Source organism: Dermacentor andersoni, chromosome 9 (assembly GCF_023375885.2).
Source record: "Dermacentor andersoni chromosome 9, qqDerAnde1_hic_scaffold, whole genome shotgun sequence".
In the NCBI taxonomy this organism is placed as follows: Eukaryota; Metazoa; Arthropoda; class Arachnida; order Ixodida; family Ixodidae; genus Dermacentor; species Dermacentor andersoni.
In genome coordinates, this window is record NC_092822.1 from 63,396,669 (window position 1) to 63,421,556 (window position 24,888).

General features: G+C 49.0%; 1 protein-coding gene across 1 annotated transcript; it reads left to right on the forward strand.

Moving 5' to 3' along the window:
- Positions 1 to 688: 688 nt before the first annotated feature.
- Positions 689 to 24,888, forward strand: LOC129384181 (uncharacterized). Its single transcript, XM_072284545.1, has 6 exons — positions 689 to 899; positions 2,709 to 3,951; positions 18,755 to 19,148; positions 22,079 to 22,253; positions 24,059 to 24,806; positions 24,854 to 24,888. The coding sequence occupies exons 1-6, from the start codon at positions 702 to 704 to the stop codon at positions 24,886 to 24,888; spliced, it is 2,793 nt and encodes a 930-aa protein (XP_072140646.1). The 5' UTR covers positions 689 to 701.

The following is a 24,888-nucleotide window of genomic DNA, read 5'->3' on the forward strand; positions in this document are numbered from 1 at the left end:
TGTTCAGTATGAAGACGAAGGCAATCTTTGATGATTTATCTGCTTTCACACTCTCCCTTTAATGCTACTTATGCAAGAAACTCCCCATTCTCGTCATCATACGTTTGTTTTATAGCGTATAATTGCTTGCTGCTATCCATTGCGCCTATGCAAATAATAGTAGTAACGCGCTTTGGCTATGATATTGCACAATATATGAACTATGCACGAAATTTCTGTACTAAGCAACAACAACAAAAGAAATATGCAGATCTGACGTAGTGTGGGAATCGATGTAAATGCACCCGATTTGCAGGCAGCTGGCTATCCAACAATGGTAGGGGTTTTTCAGTTAGCTAATGGGCGAACGTGTTTGTGTAAATAAGCGATTGCAAGTTACCTTAGCCTCCGTATTATGAAAGAAGCAAGGCATGCCACGTCATCCATGACATGTCTTGTCATTCATCTCATATGGTGCATGCCACGTCAACCATGCGATTCAACTCACGTCACGATACACATGCTATCGAACGACATGTCATGACATGTCGTTTCTCTTACGTCATGACATGCCATGGCGTTCATGTGGTGTCACGCACGCAAGGAATGAATGCATGTCATCCTTGTCATGTCAGGCCTGGCGTGCATGTCATGCCATTCCATTGAACGAGATTGCTTAGTCGAACCAAATTCAGTTGAACAAGAATATCTTCAGAGACAATATGGCCGCCATCCACTTCCGCAGGCACGTCTGCAGCAACTGGGACGCCAATTCGCGACGTCGCAGCCCGCCGCTGAGCAAGTACAAAGCCATCTTCGACAGTCACGTGGTCAAGCGCCACCTATTGCGTTCCCTCCCCAAGCACTCGCACAGGGCCCGAGACAAGGCAACGGCGCTGCTGATCAAGTGTTTCAGCCGGGTAAGCGAGAGGGCGTCGCTGTCGTTTTCGTGCCGTTAGCTACAGAAGCAACACACACCAAGCGCGTGTGGTGTGTGTTGCTTCTCTACGTTCTGTGTGTTTATAGCGCTCGAGTTTTTATACTAATGCATTACCAAGAACCCACCTATCCATCCCTATGCATTTGGAAATTTCGTGTTAAGGCTTTCAACACGACCTTGTCGTTCGTCTTTCGGTAGCCAACCGTGGTGCCACAATATTTCTCCATGCTTGTAAAATTAGTAACTACCACTAGCTTGTAAGTGAGTGAGGAAAATAAGGATGGTATTTTCTGCCTCTGGCCTCTGTGTTCCATGATGTGTGTACTGAATCCTATGGCCAACGCTTCCACCAGCATCGTCTCTGTGGCAGAGTGCGTGTCCATTACTATGACATACAAAGTCCTGTAGAACAACTCGACTTCTTAGTAGCTCGTGCTCGTGAAAAATTCTGACCGGCTCAGTGTAGTTCAAGGGGGGGTGGGGGGGGGGATAAAAGCCTGGGTTTCAAGGAATCAGTTCATCTTCAGGATGTTCCTCAGGCATCAATTCCGAGACTAGAAACACGCCGAGCCGAAACAGACAAAACCAATTTATTTTAGGCAAATCTTCCGAAAGAGGTGCAATGACTTTTCGGAACCCAGAAAAACACGGCTCTATGCGATTACAGGGCTGAAAACTTTATCCGTGACGCCAGTGCCCATAAAATACGCGAGGAAAGAATAGATACCTCTATGGAAGAGGTTACCGTCACAAAAAAAAGAAAAAGAAAACTTGCGGCACAACCAATCTCATGATGACTATCAGAGGTAATGCGTTAGCATTGAATCAATGTAGCGACAAAACGCTTTGCGGCCATCGACACGAGTTATGTATGAGGCGTGAACTACCGCCGGACTCATGTTTCAGTGGGGAAGTGGAGCAGTTATCATCTTTTCCTGTGCCTCTGCCCTGTTGTCAGAATAAACGCCGCACGCAACAGCCGCATCACATCAGGGAAGACCTTTGAGCCGATCGTCCCTGTCTTGCATGCGTAATCATGCGAACGACAATTAAAATTTGGAGTCTGATATCTCGGAGCACAGACACGATAGAAGAATTCTTCCAACTGACACTGTGTAGGAACACGACTGCCTCTAACTTTTCAATACAACCATGCCTACTTACTGCAGTCAACAAAAACTAAATTATTCAATAGTTAATTGGGCGTGTGCCAGCGATAATTATCATCACACTTTGTGTCCCCCTTGCCACGTAAATTATTTGCACAGGTGGTCTTTCGCGTGCCTCCCAGTGCCTAATATTAAGAAAACCATCAAGCTTAAGTTTGAACACCCTGGAAACTCGTTGCGACGTTGGCAGAACCTTGTGTGTCAACATTTATTAAATGCTAAATACATTACCGTCGACAGGCATCGTGAGATTGGTACTGCAACATTTTTTGTTGTTGTTGTTGATCTTTTTGTATCCACTCCTGCTAGGCCACTGTTAAGAGCCCGCAACATCTATAACCAAAATATAACCAAGTAGTGCTAGTCTTACAATTTCTTAAACATGACTTCACTACACGTTCGCCTTCGATTTCGCGACTTGAGCATGTGTTCTAAGTAAATTATTCATCGGTTAGTTATCAGATAGCATCTTTAGCCGCCTGTACACTGCGACATCTGAAGGGCGTAATCCACAGGTGATTTTTCAAGGATATAGAGTAGAACTAAAAAAATGGCGTGTACGTAGGCATGCACAAAAGGCAAAAAGGTGCGATTTGATTTCGTTTTGTTCGGGACCGCAGGGCGGCAGGCAGAGCTCGTGGACTATTCCGAAATTCTTGCAAGAGGTGGGTCTTCCCTGGCCGCACAAGTCCCCAGCCTCGAGACCCGAGCTCCTCGGCACGCTCGTCAAGTCGTCGTTACACTTCGGCATACACATATTCTGGGCTTTTATCGTGGGTCGTCATCCCTCACGCCCGAACCAGAATATCGTTTACACGACCTTAGACGAACGGTGCATCGACTGGATCGGGAACTTCGAGCGGCTCAGAGATTATGCCAAGCACCGCGATTATCTCAGACGCTGCGCTGAAATCCTGGGCGGTACCGGGCAGTCGTACTCGCGGATGATCGAGGCCGTAACGGTGGCGCACACCGATATCGCCCAACTGGTGTTCCGCTTCTGGGACCCGCAAGCCACTCCAGCCTTCCTTGAACTCGGTGACGCCGAGCTTCGCCGTGCGCTCAACGGTCATCTTGCGGACGATTCGCAGTTGTGGCCGGAAGACAAGATTGTGAACCTGCAGCCCGAGCTATTCGCTCAGCTGAACGCAACCCACTTCAGCCACGACAATTTCACCGAGAACTTCAAGCTCTTCCTCGGCGCGTACGCGGTGTGGTTGCTGTCGCCGTACGCCTCGCGTTACCTCACCACCTGCATGCTGGAGGACATGGGCCTTGCAGCCTACGAGCGAAGCTACTGGCACCACAAGTGCATGCTGACGCTCGAGGAGACCCTGCCGCTGGCCAAGTGGAAACTCGAACAAGACGGTTCGGTTGACAAGGTTTACACGTCGAAAATGCTGCACCTCGCCAAGCGATCCCTCAACGCCTTCAACGCTCTATACAGTGACGCTCTCGAGAACTATATCGCAGACGCTATGGCTGGTGTTGTGGTCAACGCCCGGAACATGACTCTGACGTGGCACATGCTGGACCGGACGTACGCCTATGTACCTTTCGACACCACGGCGGGGTTGTTCGACATGTACATACGCATATGCACCGCGGGCATGAGCATCCTCAAGAAGTCGTTGCGCCACCCTAGGCAGACCGCTCTTCACGCGCCAGGGATCGCCAGCTACGGACTGTACCGCATCCTCGTGGCTAGGGAAGTCGTGGGCCCCAGCTACCTGAGGGCGCTACCACTGTTCGATGCGCGCCACCCGTTGCCTGTCCTTGTGGCCTTGATCGGCACCCATATCTTGAAGCAGATGGTCACCCTAGAGCGATTCATCCTGTTCTACGACGAAAACTTTGTGGTGAGTGTGTGCGCGGCAAAAACCTGCGAAGAAATGTTTCGATTTCAATTGCTTTTGAGCAGTCTCCATCAGAAAGTTGTAATGACCGCGTACCTCTTACGGAACTGTTGCGACACTGTACCCGTGTCCATGTCCCGGCGTGCCGCATTATGCGGCTCCACCAAAAACGGGTTTTACTTTGTGCATTCCCACAGCTATGCAGCGCCGTTATTTCACTTCACCAGTTCCGATTTAGACGTAGGATAATGAAGGGATTATTTCACACACTGCTGAACTTTGTGAACACAAGTATTTCAACAAGGCGGATTTGCAATGACTCCCACGAACAAGTTGCACTGCGACGCAAACATGCTTTTCCTTAACAGATGGGGAATATTTTACAGTTTTAGGCATCTTGAAGGGGCAGCGCAATAAGGCGAAGAGAGAAGGCAGGAACACACACGCGCCCTGTGTGTGTTCCTTCTGTCTTCGCCTTATTGCGCTGCCCCTTCAAGATGTTCAACCAGTACCAAGTCGCCGAAATGTCGATCCTTCTACAGTTGTAGGCATACGGAGCGAGTATGTGTTTTTGTGGTGACATTCAGCGAAGCAGTGTTGCTAACTTTCTTTTGAGCGAGTCGCTTAAGTGATGCAACGAAGTCGCTAAAATTTTGCGAAGTGATGCTCCAATGTCGCTAAAATTGTCGTCAAGACTCGAAGTAACTTCATACAATGTACGAGTTTTCAGGAACACATTAACATATAAGCTAAAAAAGCGTAACGCGTCTGCCAAGGCATTTCACGTCCACTAGTGCTTATGCAGGTCAAAAATAAATAGAAAACTTACGAGTAAGATGTAGCAAAATTTTTGTTGTTTACTTTCACATTTTAAGGTTACGAATCCACCACGTTTCAAAAGAAAGCGGCTGACCGGAATTCCTTAGAACAAAGTCGCACAGTCGGTTCACGTTATACCCAAACATTTTCCGGTTTCCAGAGCTGGTGAACAAACATGCTGCGACGCGACCTTGCCTACGTTGTTAACACGGCAATTACAATTACGTGACCTTTCTACAGGTTCAATGCTAGTTGACGCCCTTTGATCTGCCTGAAAAATTTGTTCAGCACTGATTTGCATGAAAGCCATGAGAAACTACCCATACTTATAATCAGTTTGGTTCAGGTGATATCTATTATACGCCTACCGCGTTCTCAATTGCAACATAAGCCTTATTGCAGCAAGTGTGTGTAATTTAAATTACTACTACGCTTGAGAAGGTAAGCCAATCGAAGATACCCATAGCGTAACTTAAGCCTTCGTCAAGACTCGTTCTTATGCCTTTTAAAGATTATGAAAAAAGCACGTTAATTTTCTGAGTACAATGTGTAGCCTATTTGCTTCGACTCAACTGGCCACAGTGCGGCCTCCGTGAATGCAGACACGTGATGTTTCATCATGATCACAGAGCTCATGCCTTGTATATCTTTAAACAAGTTTTCCGACTACGAAGTAGCTAAAATGTCGTACGTTGTTGTGCGATGTCGCTAAATAAGAAGTCCCCTGTCATAACAAAAAAAAATGCGTTGGTCAATGGACCAAGAAGCAGATAAATCTACCGACAAAAGCGGTTAAATGGCAAAACTGCGGCTCAGTGACCGCTTCTTATACTCTTGGTTATAGGCTAAGTTGCGGCATGCGAGTTGAAATGCGCAACTGTGTACGCCATATCAGGCTATCAACAGTTATTTCTGGGATGCTTGGTTCATCTATTGCCCGAGGACGCAACCAAGGGCGGAAAAAAGCTTTAGGACAGCAAAGAGCGCCACTCGCAAGTAGTTTGTTCAAAGCAGATAGGATCATATATACGCGTGTATAGGCGAAGGGGGCCATGTGTGTTTATACGCTTGCGCACAATACGCAAGCAAGTCTGCCCCCATCACTATCCAATCATACAGTGCAGAAACTGTCGTTCAGTGCTACGTAATGCCACAGACGTACCGCTGACACAAACGTCACGTTTATGTTGATGAGATGGGCTTCCGTTAATTCCCGTGCCATGGGATCTTTGCTTTTAGCAACAATGCGGATACGGAAAGAATCTCGCTCGCTTGTGGAGGAATCTTATTCTTGACAGATAGCTCAGGCTCCCTTGCACTATCGTTGATACAACGGCCTGTCCGGCCGATATACAGCCTGTCGCGATCAAGTGGAATTTCGTACACCACCCCGACCGTGAAAGTCATGGCGTTGTATGATTTTTACAACAAAGAGCTTCTGTGGGTCTGAGATGTGTGGGACGCTCTTTCCGGTCCTAAAGCTTCCTTCACCCTCTGTTACGTCTTAACTTCGGGGAATGAGTATCACGGTTTTCACAAGCTCGAGAAATCACTTTTGATGCTACATTTAATGTTTTCCTTGTGAAAGGGTTTTCAGGAGTTCCCTCCGAAGTTCAATAATTCACCGCATTCTTTTACTGGAACGCCTGCTCTTTGGCTTATGAAGCATGGCATCACAGATCTTCGAACATATTTGTTTCGTGCACTTGCTCAATCGAGGTCACTTTTGCATCACGTTTCAAGGCACACATGGTAGTTTGTCCGCTCTGTGAGCAACGGAGGTGTGAAACTGCCGTTTATATAGAACACGTGAGATGTTGCTGGAAGACGTGAATTGCCACATGTGCTGTTTATTCGTAGTGCTGTAGATATGGATAATAATCAATTGCTTAGAAAAAGTGGCTGAGTCCGTCTCACGATGACTGTCGACGGTAATGCGTCAAGCATTGAATCAATACAGCGACACAACGTATTGACACCGGCGAGAGAGAGTTGCATATAAGGCACGCACTGCAGCGGCACTGCTCTCTCGCGCTTTCCTGATGACATTATGCGCCACGTAGCGCCGCCCCCACGCAGCATGCACGTGGCCTTCAAAATTCACGGCGCGCACGTGCTCGCGTACTGTTAGGAAACGTGTCATGCTGCAGACGGGCTCCTCTCTGGGGCTCTTCGGGATGCTGCGCCATCTAGTGGCGCTGCCGGGAAGTCCGCGCGTGGCCTCCGAGACAAGCGTTGCGCGCCGATGCCTGCGAACGCTTACAAGAGTTGGTTCCCAGTGCATTCATATGGGCACAGCTCGTTTAAAGCGCTGGCGTGAAGTACGTTCATTGAAAAGCCGCACGTAACCCAGCGCATCTTACGCCACAAATGGGTGCAGGCGCAGAGAGAGAGAGAGAGCAAATGAAAAATGAATAACAGGAAGGGTAGCCAGGACTGAGCCCGGTTGGCTACCCTACAATGGGGAAGAGAAAGTCCGCTGGTGATATCGATCGGTTACTCAGTCGATGCCTGCTGAAGCGTCTGGGTGCTGTCCTTGAGAAACCCTTGTGACGTGGATTGGCTTCCGCTCCAGCATCTCTCCAGTCATTATAAAGCGGCATATTCAGGACCATATTCACGACGCTGTGGCACATACCTAGTTTTCCAAGTTGGCGTTAAACACGTTCTTTTAAGAGCGGCACACAACTACTGTCACATACGCAGTGACCCCAAATCGGCGGCAAACAGTTCGATCGAGCAGCGGTATCTACTCAGTCCCGCATCTACAGCGGCCCGCGTTGGCGCTGCATGCCCAGGCTGGCGGAAAAACTGCTCGAGACACACACGCATGCATAGATAGCCGTCGGAAAGTGCCCGAATCGCTCTGAGATTGCCAAATGCATTTAAAATAGCCTACTGGCGATCTCTCGAAAGAAACAAGCGTTCACGTATCAGAGGGCAACTCTCGCAACGTAATGCTTCGCTAGGCTGAGTTAACTCAACAGCAGCGCTGACAACCTGAGTGACAATTAACGATACACAGTAAAGTTGTCATGGCAAACAATCTTCATTGCGAGGGATCTCGAGCAAATATCTTGGGCGTAGCTTGGTGAACCAGCAGGACGAGAAAAGGAAGTTACCCAAGGAAGTCATCCAAGGAAGTTCACCCAAGGAAGTCACCCAAGGAAGTTCACCAAGGAAGCGTGGGACGCGCTCCTGCGAAGTCCTGTCTTTGAGGATCAAATCCTGGCCGTCCAGCGCGCCCGCGATCGCGCCGGCAGACTAGATCTGTCAGTCCCGTCGTGGGATTAGCCGGGTGCGCGTTTTATCGCGCTTTGCTGGACCAAATAAAAGTTTATTCACTCACTCACTCAAGGAAGTCACCCAAGGTTCCTTCGTTCTCTAGACTGTCAAGATTTGTGTTAATTCATAGGATTAATTGTCTTGCTCCTCCTCTTCTATTGTATGATTCTTCGCCTTCACCTTCGGCTGCAGCATTTCGGGCGACACGTTCACACATTTTTTTTTCTCCACTCTTCATTCGCCGCCATGCCTCACCTGCGTGCCGAAGGCGTCTCCGAGCCTGAAAAACTTTCCAAATCTAAGCACATGGAGAGCGTCATTCCGCTCTACCACCACTAGAAAATCCAAAATAGAAGGCATATTACCAGTGCTGACATATGGATCAGAGACTTAGAGACTGACAAAGAAGCTTGAGAACAAGTTAAGGACCGCGCAAAGAGCGATGGAACGAAGAGTGCTAGGCATAACATCAAGAGACAAGATGGAGCGGTTTGGATCAGAGAACAAATGGGTATAGACAGTATTCTAACTGACAATAAGAGACAAAAACGGTGCTATAGGCCGGTCACGTAATGCGCAGATTAGATAGCCGTTGAACCATTAGGGTGACAGAGTGTGTACCAAGAGAAGGAAGTGCGGTAGAGGACGGCAGAAGACTAGGTGCTGCGACGAAATAAGGAAATTTGCGAGTGCTAGTTGGAATCGGTTGGCGCAGGACAGGGGTAATTGGAGATCGCAGGGAGAGCCCTTAGTCCTGCAGTGGAGATAAATTTGGCTTATTATTATTATTATTATTATTATTATTATTATTATTATTATTATTATTATTATTATTATTATTATTATTATTATTATTATTATTATTATTATTATTATTATGGAAGGCGTCCTACACGAAGCAAAATTGGCCCTACAAGTATCTGCTCACAAACAACTTCTGCAGCTTCTTCACGAAGGACCGTACGCATATATTCCAATATTATGCAGTGAGGCGCAAGACGTACAATTTTAAAAAAAGGCTATCAGCTCGAGGAGACAAAGAAGTATGCATGGATTATCAGGACGTCGTCAGGATGTGTGCAGAGTCAACAGAATACCCCTCGGATTCGCGAGGGGTTTTTGTCGCCAAAACATTCAAGCATCACGAAAGTGGTTCAACCAGTTGAACCACTTTCTTGGTTCAGTTGCTTCCCGGACATGCATGCATCACTGGTTTACGAAAGAGCTGACGAAGTTACTTGAAAGGACTTACGACCAACGACCGGTGTCGTGGTTCAGGGGCGGTAAAACGATCACGTAAAGGGTGATCGCCTTCGCCGAAAGGTACTGATATAGGGATTCTCAAAGAACATTGAGAAGACAATAAATGTGCTTCTGGACACCTCCTGCCTCATTTACTAGTAGGCAACAAACACAATTTGCTACAAAAAGGAGAGGGATGAGAGGAGGGAAAGGTAAGGAGTTCAAACATACACGAGTCCGTTTCGCTACTCTATGCAGGTGAAGGCGCGAGGTTAAGGAATTAGGAGAGAAAATAAAAGACGGGGAAAGAAGTCACTATTCGTGGGAACATGTCTGACTGACCGTCACTCTTGTACCCGGGCACATTGAAGCAGTCTCCTTTAAAAGCAATTAATGCCCGCGTCGCTTCATGCCTATGACGCGTGGCGCTATGCTCAAAGATTCTGCGTCTCTGAAAATAATGGGCAATCTAGCCGGTTTAATGCCCTCCGAAGAATGTCGCGTTTGACGTTATCATCCCACATACCTCAGCACATCATGTCATTTTACATCATGTCATGCCATCATTTACAGAAAAGAGAAGGGAGGCAGACCCAAAGATTGGAAGCCAGTCTCCGAAAGCAGCATCAGTCTTCGCACTTGTGACGGGGGGGGGGGGGGGGGGGGGGGGGGGGGTGATACCAAGGGGCGACGCTATTGGGGTCCTGGGCATGTTTGTCGAATTCAACGGCGGGAACGGCTGGGCTCGCCGCAAGATCATCGCAAAGACGGAGAACGCTTTCTGCCTCGTTCGCAGAATAGCGAGCCGGCACCGAGGAATGAAGGAAAACAATCTGCTCAGGCTTATGAATGCCTTCGTACTATGTCACTTTACGTACACAATTTCTATGCACAACTGGCTTAGAGCGGAGCGAGACAAGCTCAATGCTCTCATCCGCAAAGTGGTCAAGAAGGCTCTCTGGCTACCCATCAGGACCTATACCGAGGATCCCCTCAAGCTGGGGCTGCATAACACTGCCGAGGAGATTTCCGAAGCCCAAGAATGCGCGCAACTCACTCGCCTGAGCACCACAGCGGCAGGTAAACACAACCTCGAAGAGCTGGGTTACCACCCTGCGGGATTCCCGATGGGCAGTACCCCGATCTCTAGGTGCATTCGCCAGTTCAAAATGGCCCCTGTGCCCCGAAACGTCCATCCCGTCCATAACGAGGGCAGACGCAAGGCCAGAGCAGAGCCATCCTGAAGCAGATCATGCAACGAGACATTAGAGCAAGCTTCGTCGACGTCGTGGATTACAGCGATGGGAAGACCTTTGCCATCGTTGTGGCCGCCTCCAGCGGCAAGATTTCCAATAGCGCCTCCATTCGTACTTCAGACCCCAGAGTCGCCGAGCTAGCCGCCATCGCCCTCGCCCTGCTAGACGGTCGTGGGTCCTAGATATTTAGCGATTCCAAAACGGCAGTTGGGGCTTTTCAGAAGGGTTGCATCGCCAAGCAAGCTGCTCGTCTTCTTAGCAGCTCGAGTCGATATGCTCTCACGCATCATTCAATCCACTGGTTTTCTGCTCACGTAGGGTCGGTCGAGGGTGCTCCCCCAAACCTCAATGAGTCTGCTCACGAGGCTGCGCGTGACCTCACCGACCGCGCTTCCTCTGCAAGAAGCACCGCCTACCCTCCTCTCTACGGCCACAGGGACGCTCCCGCTACTCACAACGAGATTATTAAATTCTTCTTTATGTCTAGACGGGTCTTTCCACCCCCTCACCCCAAATTGAATAGGGCGCAAGCCGTTTCGCTTAGGCTTCTACAGATCAGCACGTATCCGTGTCTGTCCGTTCTCCACGAGGCTTACCCGGACGTGTATCGCGACGGCGCCTGCTCCTCCTGCGGGCAAACCTCCACTCTAGCGCACATGCTGTGGGAGTGCGGGTCCACATACCCCAAGTTCATCAAGGAGAAGTAGGACTCGCTTCTGCGTAGCGCCGCTCTAGAAAAGCAAATTCTGACTGTCCGGCGTGCCCGTGGTGGGCTAGACTTCCCGGTCCCGACGTGGGAATAGCCGGGTGCGCGACGAGTTCGCGTCCTCGCCGGACCTTGTGGGAGATACGGGGTTCTCCTCCGTACTCTTGGGACAAAGGAACGACAACACAGTAGAGCAAACAGTCACAAGGGCATTTATTGCACCTTTCATAGATCAATGCCAGCTAGCCGAGTTGCTATCCCCAAAACATGCCGATGGGCGCGCGACAAATCTAGAAGTCCGACTTACCGCGACCGCATTGCGAGCGAATACGTTCGCCCCATGCTGGATCCCAACGCCTGGTCGTTCGCGTGTACAGTCACGCCAACGGTGTCCAAGGCGGCCACGCGAGACGGTCTCGCAGAAGCATGGTCGGAACCCAAAGAGACCAAGCGCCTTCCCTTTCGGCGCCCAAGTAACCCCGCAGCAGCGCGACAGTCGCGCCATCTCTCGCACCTCGCTTGTACCACTCCGACCGCCAGGCCACGCGAGCCGTGCGGGAAAACAGCATATCAGGGGATGCGCTATGCGGGAAAAACATCAGGGGACGCGCGAGAGTCGCGCATCCCCACATCCCCCCAACCTTAAATCACGTCTTATTCCGGCGAAACATGTCACACGGTCTAACATTAACCCGTGCTTCGCGAACAAGGTGGTACATGCAACAGTGGCCGCGCCGGGGAAATGTCCACACGCTGTCCGTAACATGCGAGCCGACTGTCCTTGGGGTACACCGCTGGCGTCCGCCGGTCACCGCAGCAGCTTTGCGAGTCGACGGCACGATCCCAGGCCAGAACTCCGGAGACGACGACGCAGTAGTCAGTACGAGCAAGCGTCGCTCGCGCCGACGCGCCCAGCTGGCAAGAGCCGCCGTAGCTGTCGGTGACCGCTGGCTGCTTTGTCCGCCGCCGAGGGTTGTGAGCTGGATGCAGGAGGCCGCCGAAGTCGCTGCGCCGAACTGGCCACAGCATCACCATCGCCCGGGGTGACTCGATCGTAGTCCGGGGCAGCAGCGCAGACGATGTGCAGGTGACGGCAAACCAGGGGTGACTCCAATCACGCTGCGTAAACTCAACACACTCGGCAAACACTAAAGTAGTGCAAGGGAGAGGAATTCTGCATGCGCATCGCCCACGTGGTACGATGTTCAACTCGGCTAGCAAAAGATCGGGCAGCTACTCAGATGCTAAGTTCACGTGAACGAAGCTCGCTTCCTTGAGCCGAACGAGTAATTTCAATTCGTGCGAGGCTAAATAGAATGAGGTAAGCAAATTGCAACGCCTCAACGCCACGGTCCACCAGGTTGTGTCCCTCCACGTGCGACAGGCAGCTTCGTAAAGCCTTAGGCCTAAATCGTCGCTACCCTGACAACAACCGGCATCCAAAAACAACACCCAAAATGGGCGCAAAACAGGCAGCCGCGAGGAGACGTTAGCTCTGTGAGGTGGTCCTACTCCGCTCGGTGCACACAGCATCCGAGTTGACGGCGCCCACCGTCCCAGACGGTGTCGGAGCGCCCGGTGCCAGGCCGCAATACCAGTCAGCCCGTCGTGGCACCCGTGGCCCGCGGCCACCCGGCTCCCAGAGCCGCGACTTCATCCGAGTCAAAGAGATAGAAGAAGCTATTTACATAAGAAATTCGGACCACCCACGAGGCTTCCGTACTCACTCGCTTCAGGCTTGCCACTGCTCCGCGGGCGCTCAGCCTCGCTCTCCCAGGATGCAGACCACGTGGCTCTCGTACTGACGAATGTCATTAAAAAAAAACACTTGCGAAAAGGCTTAGCATGTTGACAAGTCCAAACACACTACAGCCACCGTCGCCTCTCTCAAGAAAGCACGCCGCCGACGCTAGCGATCAAAATCCACGCTAGGCCTACGCTTCGGTTCAAACAAAGCTCTCGAACGAAGCAAAACTGTTTAACTCTATCGTCCGATGCCCCAAGAGGTCCACGTTGGGCAGCCAGATGTGGGAGATACGGGGGTTCTACTCCGTACTCTTGGGACAAAGGAACGACAACACAGTAGTGCAAACAGTCACAAGGGCATTTATTGCACCTTTCATAGATCAATGCCAGCTAGCCGAGTTGCTATCCCCAAAACATGCCGATGGGCGCGCGACAAATCTAGAAGACCGACTTACCGCGACCGCATTGCGAGCGAATACGTTCGCCCCATGCTGGATCCCAACGCCTGGTCGTTCGCGTGTACAGCCACGCCAACGGTGTCCAAGGCGGCCACGCGAGACGGTCTCGCAGAAGCATGGTCGGCGCGGCACGTCCGTCGCGCTCGCTTCCCGAACCCAAAGAGACCAAGCGCCTTCCCTTTCGGCGCCCAAGTAACCCCGCAGCAGCGCGACAGTCGCGCCATCTCTCGCACCGCGCTTGTACCACTCCGACCGCCAGGCCACGCGAGCCGTGCGGGAAAACAGCATATCAGGGGATGCGCTATGCGGGAAAAACATCAGGGGACGCGCGAGAGTCGCGCATCCCCACAACCTGCAATAAAGTTTCTTCACACACACACACACACACACACACACACACACACACACACACACACACACACACACACACACACACACACACACACACACACACACACACACACACACACACACACACACACACACACACACACACACACACACACACACATATATATATATATATATATATATATATATATATATATATATATATATATGTATATATATACAGGTACACGCTTGTTTTCCACAATAGTTTTTACTAAAAGTCCGTGCCTTACTTCTTTTCAATCCGGCCCAGTTTATTTTGCATACAGATCCAATGCACAATGCACGTGTTACAATCAATGTGAACCAAGACGTACATTATTATTTGATGCTATGTAAATACTGGTTTGGCTGGGTATGGTGCGGTGTGATAAGCTTTATGTAGCAATTGTAGCAGGAGATGCCCGTTCTGGAGGATTCGTCACGAACGGGCAATAATCCAGTGACACCTACCGAGTGGGAAATTCAAAGAAAACAAATGAAATAAAACATCCCTTAAATATTATTCACCATTCCATCAGCAGATGGGCGTGCTTTAGAGCCGTCACTATATGTTCCAGTTATATGCAAGCAAGTTATGCAGAAATAAGGTAGGCGTACTTAATCCCCATACAAGGTGTTTATGGACAACCTTGCGGCGACTTTCTTGCGGCGCCTAGTAGAACACACACATGTATATATATATATATATATATATATATATATATATATGTCGACATCCAGTGTCCGGAGTTGGCAGTGAACGGTCAATAACTGACAAACTCCAAAACCATCTGCAAAGAGTGAGTGAGTGAAGAAACTTTTATTGCAGGTCCGGCGAGGACGCGAACTCGTCGCGCACCTGGCTAGTCCCACGTCGGGACCGGCAGGTCTAGCCCACCGGCCCGGTCGCGGGCACGCCGGACAGCCAGGATTTGCTTTTCTAGAGCGGGGCTACGCAGAAGCGAGTCCCACTCCTCCTTGGTGAACTTGGGGTATGTCGACCCGCACTCCCACAGCATGTGCGCTAGAGTGGAGGTCTGCCCGCAGGAGGGGCAGGCGTCGTCGCGATAAAGCTGCAAAAAAGGCTATCGCTTTTAAACGCATGTTTCATTGTCTCAGCACAGTTACGCGAGTCGCAGCTTGGTGCGCCTGATGTTTCACTAAGGAATTCGAAGGCATTCGTAAAAGCCACCCCTAACCAGTGACGCGGAGCGCATCTCACATCGCGCGACTCCTCGAGCTCAAGGACGACATTATAAGGCATGTCTCAGCAGCACCCAGCGAGCGCTGGCGAGGGCACGGTGTTCAATGGCGGAAAGGACCGGTCTTTTTTCCGATTGCTGGTGATCGCTGACGATGGACACCGGCGGTGGCGGCAGCGGCGGCAAACAACATGACCAATCGAAACGGCTGTTGGAATAAGCCCATAACAGTTTACGCTGTAAAAACTGTCCACTTCCGTCTTTGTGCTTACGCGATGTAATTACGAGTACCACGTAGAGCGGCAAGATCTGCTGTTGCGATTGACTTCATCAAATGGAACACATTGAACTTAATTCTTGCTATTAAGGTCGGCATCACAACACCTGTGGGTTTGGAGCCGGACAGAGATCCCTCAGCTTAAGCGTACGTGAACTCTAGTATAGGCCACTGCATAATGAATAGTCTTTCTCGTAATTCTAGAGATCGCAAGGCGTAGTTTGGTTTTTCTAGGTACGAGAAGTGTAAAAAGAGGTCTTGCTCCTGGTGTGAAATCCGACAGAAGACAGCTTTGGAAAGTTGTAACGAGTCCTGAAAATTAGGCTTTAGGCATGTGCACCGGCAAAAGCGGAAATTGTTTTTTGAAGTATCGACACAGATCGCGAATGCACGCTATGGCATTGCCAACTGCGCCGTGTGTGTAAGTAATGCAAGGAACGGAATGCGTATTGGGAACAAGCGAGTGTCAGGGGTCCGATGCCGTGGCCGAAGGACCTGCCAATAGACAAAAAGTGTAGCGCTTGGTTCACACAGCATCATGCCCATACTGCCCGGCATCGCACAGCAGCGAGACGGCAGAGAAGTAGGTATGTCTCACTAGGTATGTCTCACTAGATGCAGTATGTCGCACTTCAACCGTGCCTTGAGGGAGTGGAAAATGAAAAAAAGAAGAATCGGCAGAACCCTTCTCCCGATGACTGTCGACGGTAATGCGTGAAGCATTGAATTTATTGTGCGATCAAAACGCATTGGCACCGTCGAAACGAGTTATGAGGCGTTGCTGCAGCGAGACTGCTATTTCGCACTTGCTTAGGAACACTCGGCGACATCTAGCGGTGCCGCCTCGAAGCCTGCGCATGGCCTCTGAAATCCACGACGCACCGGCGCGTGCGAGCGCTCAGAAACGCGTCATGTGGCAACCGGGCTCTCCTCTCGCGATTATTTCTAAACACGTAGCGCCATCTGGTGGCGCTACGTGTTTAGTTAAGGGTATAGTTAAGATTGCATAAGTCTAGTTAAAATCATTGTAATTACCTTAATTTCGCCCAGTAATATTATTCGCAATCAATTTGGTTCACCAATCAGATACTTGCAACGCATCATTGCAATACTTGCAGCACACCGCGTCATCCTCAATACCCTGAGCTGCGGTGTCTGTAATTCGGCCACTCAATCAACCATTCGTTGCATGTGCTCAAGAAGATCGACTGGAAATAATGCCTGCACACCACCTTACAAGTCCCATTAGAGAGGTTTAGATTGACCCGTAGGCGAATCTTGCTACGAGCGTCAACATGACGACAACAGCAATAGTCCTTTGAAAAAAAAACACTACAAAGCGTAAAAGGCCGACACTGCCAATATTAAATGTTTACAAAATCATAGTTACCGCTTGTATATAAGTTCGCGGCATACGTTCCGGAAACAACGTCATTGAAATGTTAAATATGTAATAGCTTTAAAACATTATGGCGATGGGAAAGCAAGTGTTTGCTAACTATTGCGCAAACGCGCAACGTGCGTTATAAGTTATACAGTGCAAGCACACGCAGGCTGAAAGCTCTTTTAAACGAAGTTATCATCTATTGCCTCACTTATCCACAACCATTGTTCCTATTCGCTCGGAGAATGACAGCTGCATGTCTTCGAGAGAGAGTTTGTTTGGTGTTCGGCAGAACTAGCTGAAATGATAGGTTAGATAACTCTCATATACTTATCTAGCGGCTCCAAGTTTTAGTTCAAAACCTAATATTGTTTTTCTAATCCGCATGTACATACACGTATAGCGTGAGATCGTTTCTGTAGCTACTCTCTTGCGTTATAAAACAAATAAATTTTTTCACCAGAATTCACGTGACCGGCCGCTTGTGAGTCAGAGCCTGCTTCTTCAAAACGGGCTGCGAAAGAAAGATTATCGAGATCCCGCGCACTTTGGGAGTGGATCGTGCATGTGAAATATATTGCAGACATAGGGATATGTGGCCTCGTATGAGATTCTGTAACGTATTACAATATGCCGCAACGTCTCTGAGTTAAATGATAACGATAATTATAATAATCAGGTCACGGATGGAGTGCATGACGCGAGTCTGCGTGTTGACAACGGCACTGCGACGGCAACGACCACCAGCTCTACTCTGCTGAAATAACTTTATTACAATACATAAATGGTGATCGTGATGAGGCACTCAGGCCCACATTATTTTATTCATACTGCCCCGCAACCTGGCGTTACTGATGTCTTTTTCTTGCCAGCATACACTTGACCTGAAGTTTTTCATTGAGCGAAAAATTATCTTGTCGTAACATTTTAACAAGACATAAAAACGCAACACGAAATCTCTCTAGCCATGGGCGGTATCTTAAAAACTTTATGTTGCTTCATATGTCAGAAAAAAGTCTACCATGAGTGCTGAGATTGAAGGCGAAAATTCCCTTATATTGAATGAGTCAATCAAACAGTCAAATTTTATTGTTTCTGATACATGTAATCACGTATTATTTTTATACAGGCAGGACCCAAGAGCCCTTTCAAGGGTTGTAGCAGAGGTCCATTATTTAACATAAATGACTACAATTTTGTGGTGAAACCATCGTCCCAATACGCCAGCAAGACGTCACTAAATCCAACGCATATTCTCGTGCTTCGGACGCATTGACGCAGTAAGAGTTGCAAAAAAAATCCCAGGCTGACTTTTGGATTCCTTGGAACTCTAATTTAAAATTGTCATCCTCAACATCAACATCATCCTCATCATCATCGTTAGCTTCTTTTTGGCCACTGCTGGAAGAGGTACCTGCCAGCGTACCAAGTGCCAGCTGATAACATCTCGTATTGGCATATTTTCTAATTTCATCACAACTGGTATCACACAGAATTCATCCCGACAATAAAATTGCGCTTCATATTTTATTTTCTCAATAAATGTCTTTCTCATCAGTATCATGCACGCATAGTTGAGCTTATCCTTCAACTTACTAAATTTAAAACACGCCACCCAGAGGGAACAGTAAACCGGAAAAAACGTAAGCTCTCTTTTCTTTTCTCAGCTTTAAGTTAATTCCCTCAGTGTCTTTTCGTTTTCTCGCCGCGGATATGAACAGTATGTCAAGCGCCTCTTCTTTGATATATCCCTAAAATAAGATGTACCAGCAATTACCATCCATTTATTATACTTTCTTAATTTACCAAATTCACTTTTCTTCTTTTTTTTTTCCTTACTACAGCACGATTCATGGCCAATCCCCCACGGCGGTTGTAGCCATAACGACCAGGCACAAACCTGAAACAAACCAAAATAAAATTTGGGCCTCTTGGGCGGTTGGCCCACCGGCGCACGTGCAAGAGTGCACGAGTAGAAGAAGAACAAGAAGAAGAAGAAGACAACTGGCCGTAGCGGTCTCGTCGGAAGCCCACTCTCAAGTTCCTGCTACTCAAACCCTCAGAACACGCGGAATTCCCTACCGGCGACCTCAACCGCGGGATCACTTCGAGCAGCGTTGTCGCAGACGCCGTTCGATTCAGGGACAACGGCATGCGACGCGGCCAGAGCCCCGTGCAGCTGCCGCCGTGTCCTCGGCGCCGTCCTGCGCCCGTCCAGCCGCCGCCATCGCTCCAGCGCCGCAGTCCTGCCCCCAAGGACACGTCCTGCGAGGCGTCCTGCGCGCGCTACTCCTGCTTCGTGCTGCTCGCCGTCCTCGTCGCGACGACCACGCTGCTAGCCACGCCGGCGCTGCTGCTGACGCGGCTCGATCCGTGGCGGCGGGACCACTTCACGCTGGACGAAGACCTGCGACGCTCGCGGGACCACAGCGTGCACCCGTGCGACGACTTCTACCGGTGAGTTTGGGTGGCGCGGCTGTTCGCCTTTGTCGCCGAACGTAACGCAGAGACGCCCGTGTAGAGCGCATTGGGTACAAGCTGAAGAACACCCGGTAGTTAATTCGCTGTGGCATACCTCATAACCAGATCATGGCTGGATTGTACAAACCCCGAACATAATATTAATTTTCAAGCGCAGCAGGGATTCGGAATTTTCAGTTGTTCGGTTAGCTATATATATACATATAGATTACAAGAACGGGTGGCCGTAGCACCCCAGTCCAGTGCCCTATTAGCCTCGGCCGCCTGCCTGACCTGACTATGCAAGTACCTTTGTCCTGCCAAGTCCAAATGGCCGAGCTGCGCCTCCCACTGCTCCATTGTGTCATTGCTATTTGGCCCGAGGGCGCTTGGTGCACTCCCTGGTTACGTGTATTAGGGTGGGTCCGTAAAGTTCACAGAAGGTGTACTTCATCCACTAACTCTTTACAGGAACGTCACAAATGAAGACATCATCTATTTCACGTCTAGCATAATACTTGGAAAGCACCTGCGCGGCCACTTGAAAGGCCCATATGATGTAAAATATTGCAAAAACAGTAATAATGAAAGAAGGGCGGCCGTTATATGCGGTCATATTGACATCGAAAGCAATGGCGCAGCTTCGAACTCGTTTAACTAAAGCACTTTACACATATTACTCAAGCTTGCAGTACAGATCCAATATAGACTTGTGTCAAGGTGTGAGCGACATATTTCCGATTTTCATATTTTCATCCTTAGTTTTGTGTTTAGTGCACTATGTCGGCGTCCACAATAGCAGATATGCGAAATACTAGAAGTAGGCTTTTCCACAAAATCGAGATGACGAACACGTGACCCACCTACGCTCAAGGCAACATTGAGCCTAGGTGCAGACTTGCAAAGAACGAGAAGGTGCTGTGGAAGAGTTGATGACAGGCATGCGATGAGGTACCTGCTCGCCTGCTTTATTTATACCGCTAGAGCGACGTCCGCCATCCTGTGAAAGTTGAACGAGACGTGTGGAGAAACACACTTGCAGAATTCATCATATCCCTTACTGTGCACATGGTGCCTGTGCACACGTTGCCACCGCGTATGCCCTATACGTGGTGGCAACCAATACGTTAATTACACGGTTCGCCCACTCAACCACGCTGCAGTTCTCCCTCTGTGCCTACACGCTACTTGACATAGTTCCTCAGAAACATCATTTAGTGCAAGATGTTCTCTTCCACCATGAGGCCACGGAAATGAGCAAGCGTGATTGGCTGGTGCACCTGCTTCGTCGAGTTCGCCAGCAGTGTGTTTGTTGTGTTGTCATCGCGGCTATATACGACGTCGGCTTCACAGGGTGACTTAGGCGCCACGCGTGACACGCACGAGTACGTGGTATCCTAAGAAGCCAACAAACACTGACACCAAGGACAACGTAGGGGCAATTACTTGTGCTTAATAAATGAAATAAAAAAAATATACATTAACGGAAAATTAAAGGGGATGAAAAAATAACTTGCCGCAGGTGGGAACCGAACCCGCGACCTTCGCATTTCGCGTGAGATGCTCTACCAATTGAGCTACCACAACGCTGTTTCCCCATCCACTTTGATGGCTATTTATGTGTGCTAGTAGAACCCTGGGAGTGTTAGCCAGCGCCACCACTCACAGACCTTGGCGGTGGACGCGGAACGTCCTTTTTGCCGCAGGCGTCAGGAGAACGTGATCTTCTTGGGTGAAGGAAACTGGTCAATAAACCCACATATGCTACCTGAAGGCATCAATGCAGCCGGATTCAAGACCCTCGTTATGTAATAAACGAGAAGAAAGGGGGTTAGCAGAGGGGCCCGATTTTTATTAGTCATATCATAAGAAGCCAACAAACACTGACACCATGCACAACATAGGGGCAATTACTTGTGCTTAATAAATTAAATAAAGAAACTATAAATAAATTGCAAATGCGAAGGTTGTGGCTTCGGTTCCCACCTGCGGCAAGTTGTTTTTTCATCCACTTTAATTTTTCATTATTTAGAGTTTCTGTATTTCACTTATTAAGCACAAGTAATTACCCCTATGTTGTCCTTGTTGTCAGTGTTTGTTGGCTTCTTATGGTATGACTAATAAATATTTGGCCCCTCTGCTAACCCCCTTTCTTCTCATTTACCACGAGTACGTGGGTGTCACGCGTGACCGGGAAGGGATGTTCAGTATGAAGGCGAAGGCAATCTTTGATGATTTATCTGCTTTCATACACTCCCTTTAATACTACTTATGCAAGAAACTCCCCATTGTCGTCACCATACGTTCGTCTTATAGCGTATAATTGCTTGCTGCTATCCATTGCGCATATGCAAATAATAGTAGTAACGCGCTTTGGCTATGATATTGCACAATATATGAACTATGCACGAAATTTCTGTACTAAGCAACAACAACGAAAGAAATATGCAGATCTGGCGTAGTGTGGGAATCGATGTAAATGTACCCGATTTTCAGGCAGCTGGCTATCCAACAATGGTCGGGGTTTTTCAGTTAGCTAATGGGCGAACGTGTTTGTGTAAATAAGCGATTGCAAGTTACCTTAGCCTCCGTATTATGACAGAAGCAAGGCATGCCACGTCATCCATGACATGTCTTGTCATTCATCTCATATGGTGCATGCCACGTCAACCATGCGATTCAACTCACGTCACGATACACATGCTATGGAACGACATGTCATGACATGTCGTTTCTGTGTTGCGTCATGACATGCCATGGCGTTCATGTGGTGTCACGCACGCAAAGAATGAATGCATGTCATCTTTGTCATGTCAGGCCTGGCATGCATGTGATGTCATTCCATTGAACGAGATTGCTTAGTCGAACCAAATTCAGTTGAACAAGAATATCTTCAGAGACAATATGGCCGCCATCCACTTCCGCAGCCACGTCTGCAGCAACTGGGACGCCAATTCGCGACGTCGCAGCCCGCCGCTGAGCAAGTACAAAGCCATTTTCGACAGTCACGTCGTCAAGCGCCACCTATTGCGTTCCCTCCCCAAGCACTCGCACAGGGCCCGAGACAAGGCAACGGCGCTGCTGATCAAGTGTTTCAGCCGGGTAAGCGAGAGGGCGTCGCTGTCGTTTTCGTGCCGTTAGCTACAGAAGCAACACACACCAAGCGCATGTGGTGTGTGTTGCTTCTCTACGTTCTGTGTGTTTATCGCGCTCGAGTTTTTATACTAATGCATTACCAAGAACCCACCTATCCATCCCTATGCATTTGGAAATTTCGTGTTAAGGCTTTTCAACACGACTGCATTGTCGTTCGTCTTTCGTTAGCCAACCGTGGTGCCACAATATTTCTCCATGCTTGTAAAATTAGTAACTACCACTAGCTTGTAAGTGAGTGAGGAAAATAAGGATGGTATTTTCTGCCTCTGGCCTCTGTGTTCCGTGATGTATGTATTGAATCTTATGGCCAACGCTTCCACCAGCATCGTCTCTGTGGCAGAGTGCGTGTCCATTACTATGACATGCGAAGTCCTGTAGAACAACTCGACTTCTTAGTAGCTCGTGCTCGTGCGAAATTCTGACCGGCTCAGTGTAGTTCACGGGGGGGGGGAGCCGGTTTTTAAGGAATCAGTTCATCTTCAGGATGTTCCTCAGGCATCAATTCCGAGACTAGAAACACGCCGAGCCGAAACAGACAAAACCAATTTATTTTAGGCAAATCTTCCGAAAGAGGTGCAATGACTTTTCGGAACCCAGAAAAACACGGCTCTATGCGATCACTGGGCTGAAAACTTTATCCGTGACGCCAGTGCCCATAAAATATGCGCGTAAAAAAAAGATAACTCTATGTATGAGGATACTGTCACAAAAAAAAGAAAAAAATAAAGCTTGCGGCACAACCAATCTCATGATCACTATCAGAGGTAATGCGTTAGCATTGAATCAATGTAGCGACAAAACGCTTTGCGACCTTCGACACGAGTTATGCATGAGGCGTGAACCACCGCCGGACTCATGTTTCAGTGGGGAAGCGGAACAGTTATCATCTTTTCCTGTGCCTCTGCCCTGTTGTCAGACTAAACGCCGCACGCAACATCCGCGTCACATCAGGGAAGACCTATGAGCCGATCGTCCCTCTCTTGCATGCGTAATCATGCGAACGACAATTAAAATTTGGAGTCGGATATCACGGAGCACTGACACGATAGAAGAATTCTTCCAACTGACACTGTGTAGGAATACGACACTGTGTAGGAACACGACAATACAACCATGCCTACTTACTGCAGTCAACAAAAACTGAATTATTCATTATTTAATTGGGCGTGTGCAAGCGATAATTATCATCACACTTTGTGTCCCCCTCGCCACATAAGTTATTTGCACAGGTGGTCTTCGCGTCCCTCCCAGTGCCTAATATTAAGAAAACCATCAAGCTTAAGTTTGAACACCCTGGAAACTCGTTGCGACGTTGGCAGTACCTTGTGTGTCTACATTTATTAAATGCTAAATACGTTACCGTCGACAGGCATAGTGAGATTGGTACTGCAACATTTTTTGTTGTTGTTATTGATCTTTTTGTATCCACTCCTGCTAGGCCACTGTTAAGAGCCCGCAACATCTATAACCAAAATATAACCAAGTAGTGCTAGTCTTACAATTTCTTAAACATGACTTCACTACACGTTCGCCTTCGATTTCGCGACTTGAGCATGTGTTCTAACTAAATTATTCATTGGTTAATTATCAGATAGCATCTTTAGCCACCTGTACACTGCGACATCTGAAGTGCGTAATCCACAGGTGATTTTTTCAAGGATATAGAGTAGAACTAAAAAAAATGGCGTGTACGTAGGCATGCACAAAAGGCAAGAAGGTGCGATTTGATTTCGTTTATTTTGGGACCGCAGGGCGGCAGGCAGAGCTCGTGGACTATTCCGAAGTTTTTGCTCGACGTCGGTCTTCCCTGGCCGCACAAGTCCCCAGCCTCGAGACCTGAGCTCCTCGGCACGCTCGTCAAGTCGTCGTTACACTTCGGTATACACATATTCTGGGCCTTTTTCGTGGGTCGTCATCCATCACGCCCGAACCAGAACACCATTTACACGACCTTAGACGAACGGTGCCTCGACTGGATCGGGAACTTCGAGCGGCTCAGAGATTATGACAAACACCGCGATTATCTCCGACGTTGTGCTGAAATCCTGGGTGGCACCGGGCAGTCGTACTCGCGGATGATCGAGGCCGTAACGGTGGCGCACACTGATATCGCCCAACTGGTGTTCCGCTTCTGGGACCCGCCTGCCACTCCAGCCTTCCTTGAACTCGGTGACGCCGAGCTTCGTCGTGCCCTCAACGGTCATCTTGCGGACAATTCGCAGTTGTGGCCCGAAGACAAGATTGTGAACCTGCAGCCCGAGCTATTCGCTCAGCTGAACGCAACCCACTTCAGCCACGACAATTTCACCGAGAACTTCAAGCTCTTCCTCGGAGCGTACGCGGTGTGGTTGCTGTCGCCGTACGCCTCGCGTTACCTCACCACCTGCATGCTGGAGGACATGGGCCTTGCAGCCTATGAGCGAAGCTACTGGCACCACAAGTGCATGCTGACTCTCGAGGAGACCCTGCCGCTGGCCAAGTGGAAACTCGAACAAGACGGTTCGGTTGACAAGGTTTACACGTCGAAAATGCTGACCCTCGCCAAGCGATCCCTCAACGCGTTCAATGCTCTATACAGTGA

What these genes read in the sequence shown, in the direction of transcription:
- LOC129384181 (XM_072284545.1), top strand. Translation starts at nt 702, where the DNA reads ATGGCCGCCATCCACTTCCGCAGGCACGTCTGCAGCAACTGGGACGCC. An exon ending in TGATCAAGTGTTTCAGCCGG is followed by an intron (nt 900 to 2,708) that starts GTAAGCGAGAGG and finishes TCGGGACCGCAG; the next exon opens with GGCGGCAGGCAGAGCTCGTG. An exon ending in CCGTGCGACGACTTCTACCG is followed by an intron (nt 19,149 to 22,078) that starts GTGAGTTTGGGT and finishes CCACTTCCGCAG; the next exon opens with CCACGTCTGCAGCAACTGGG.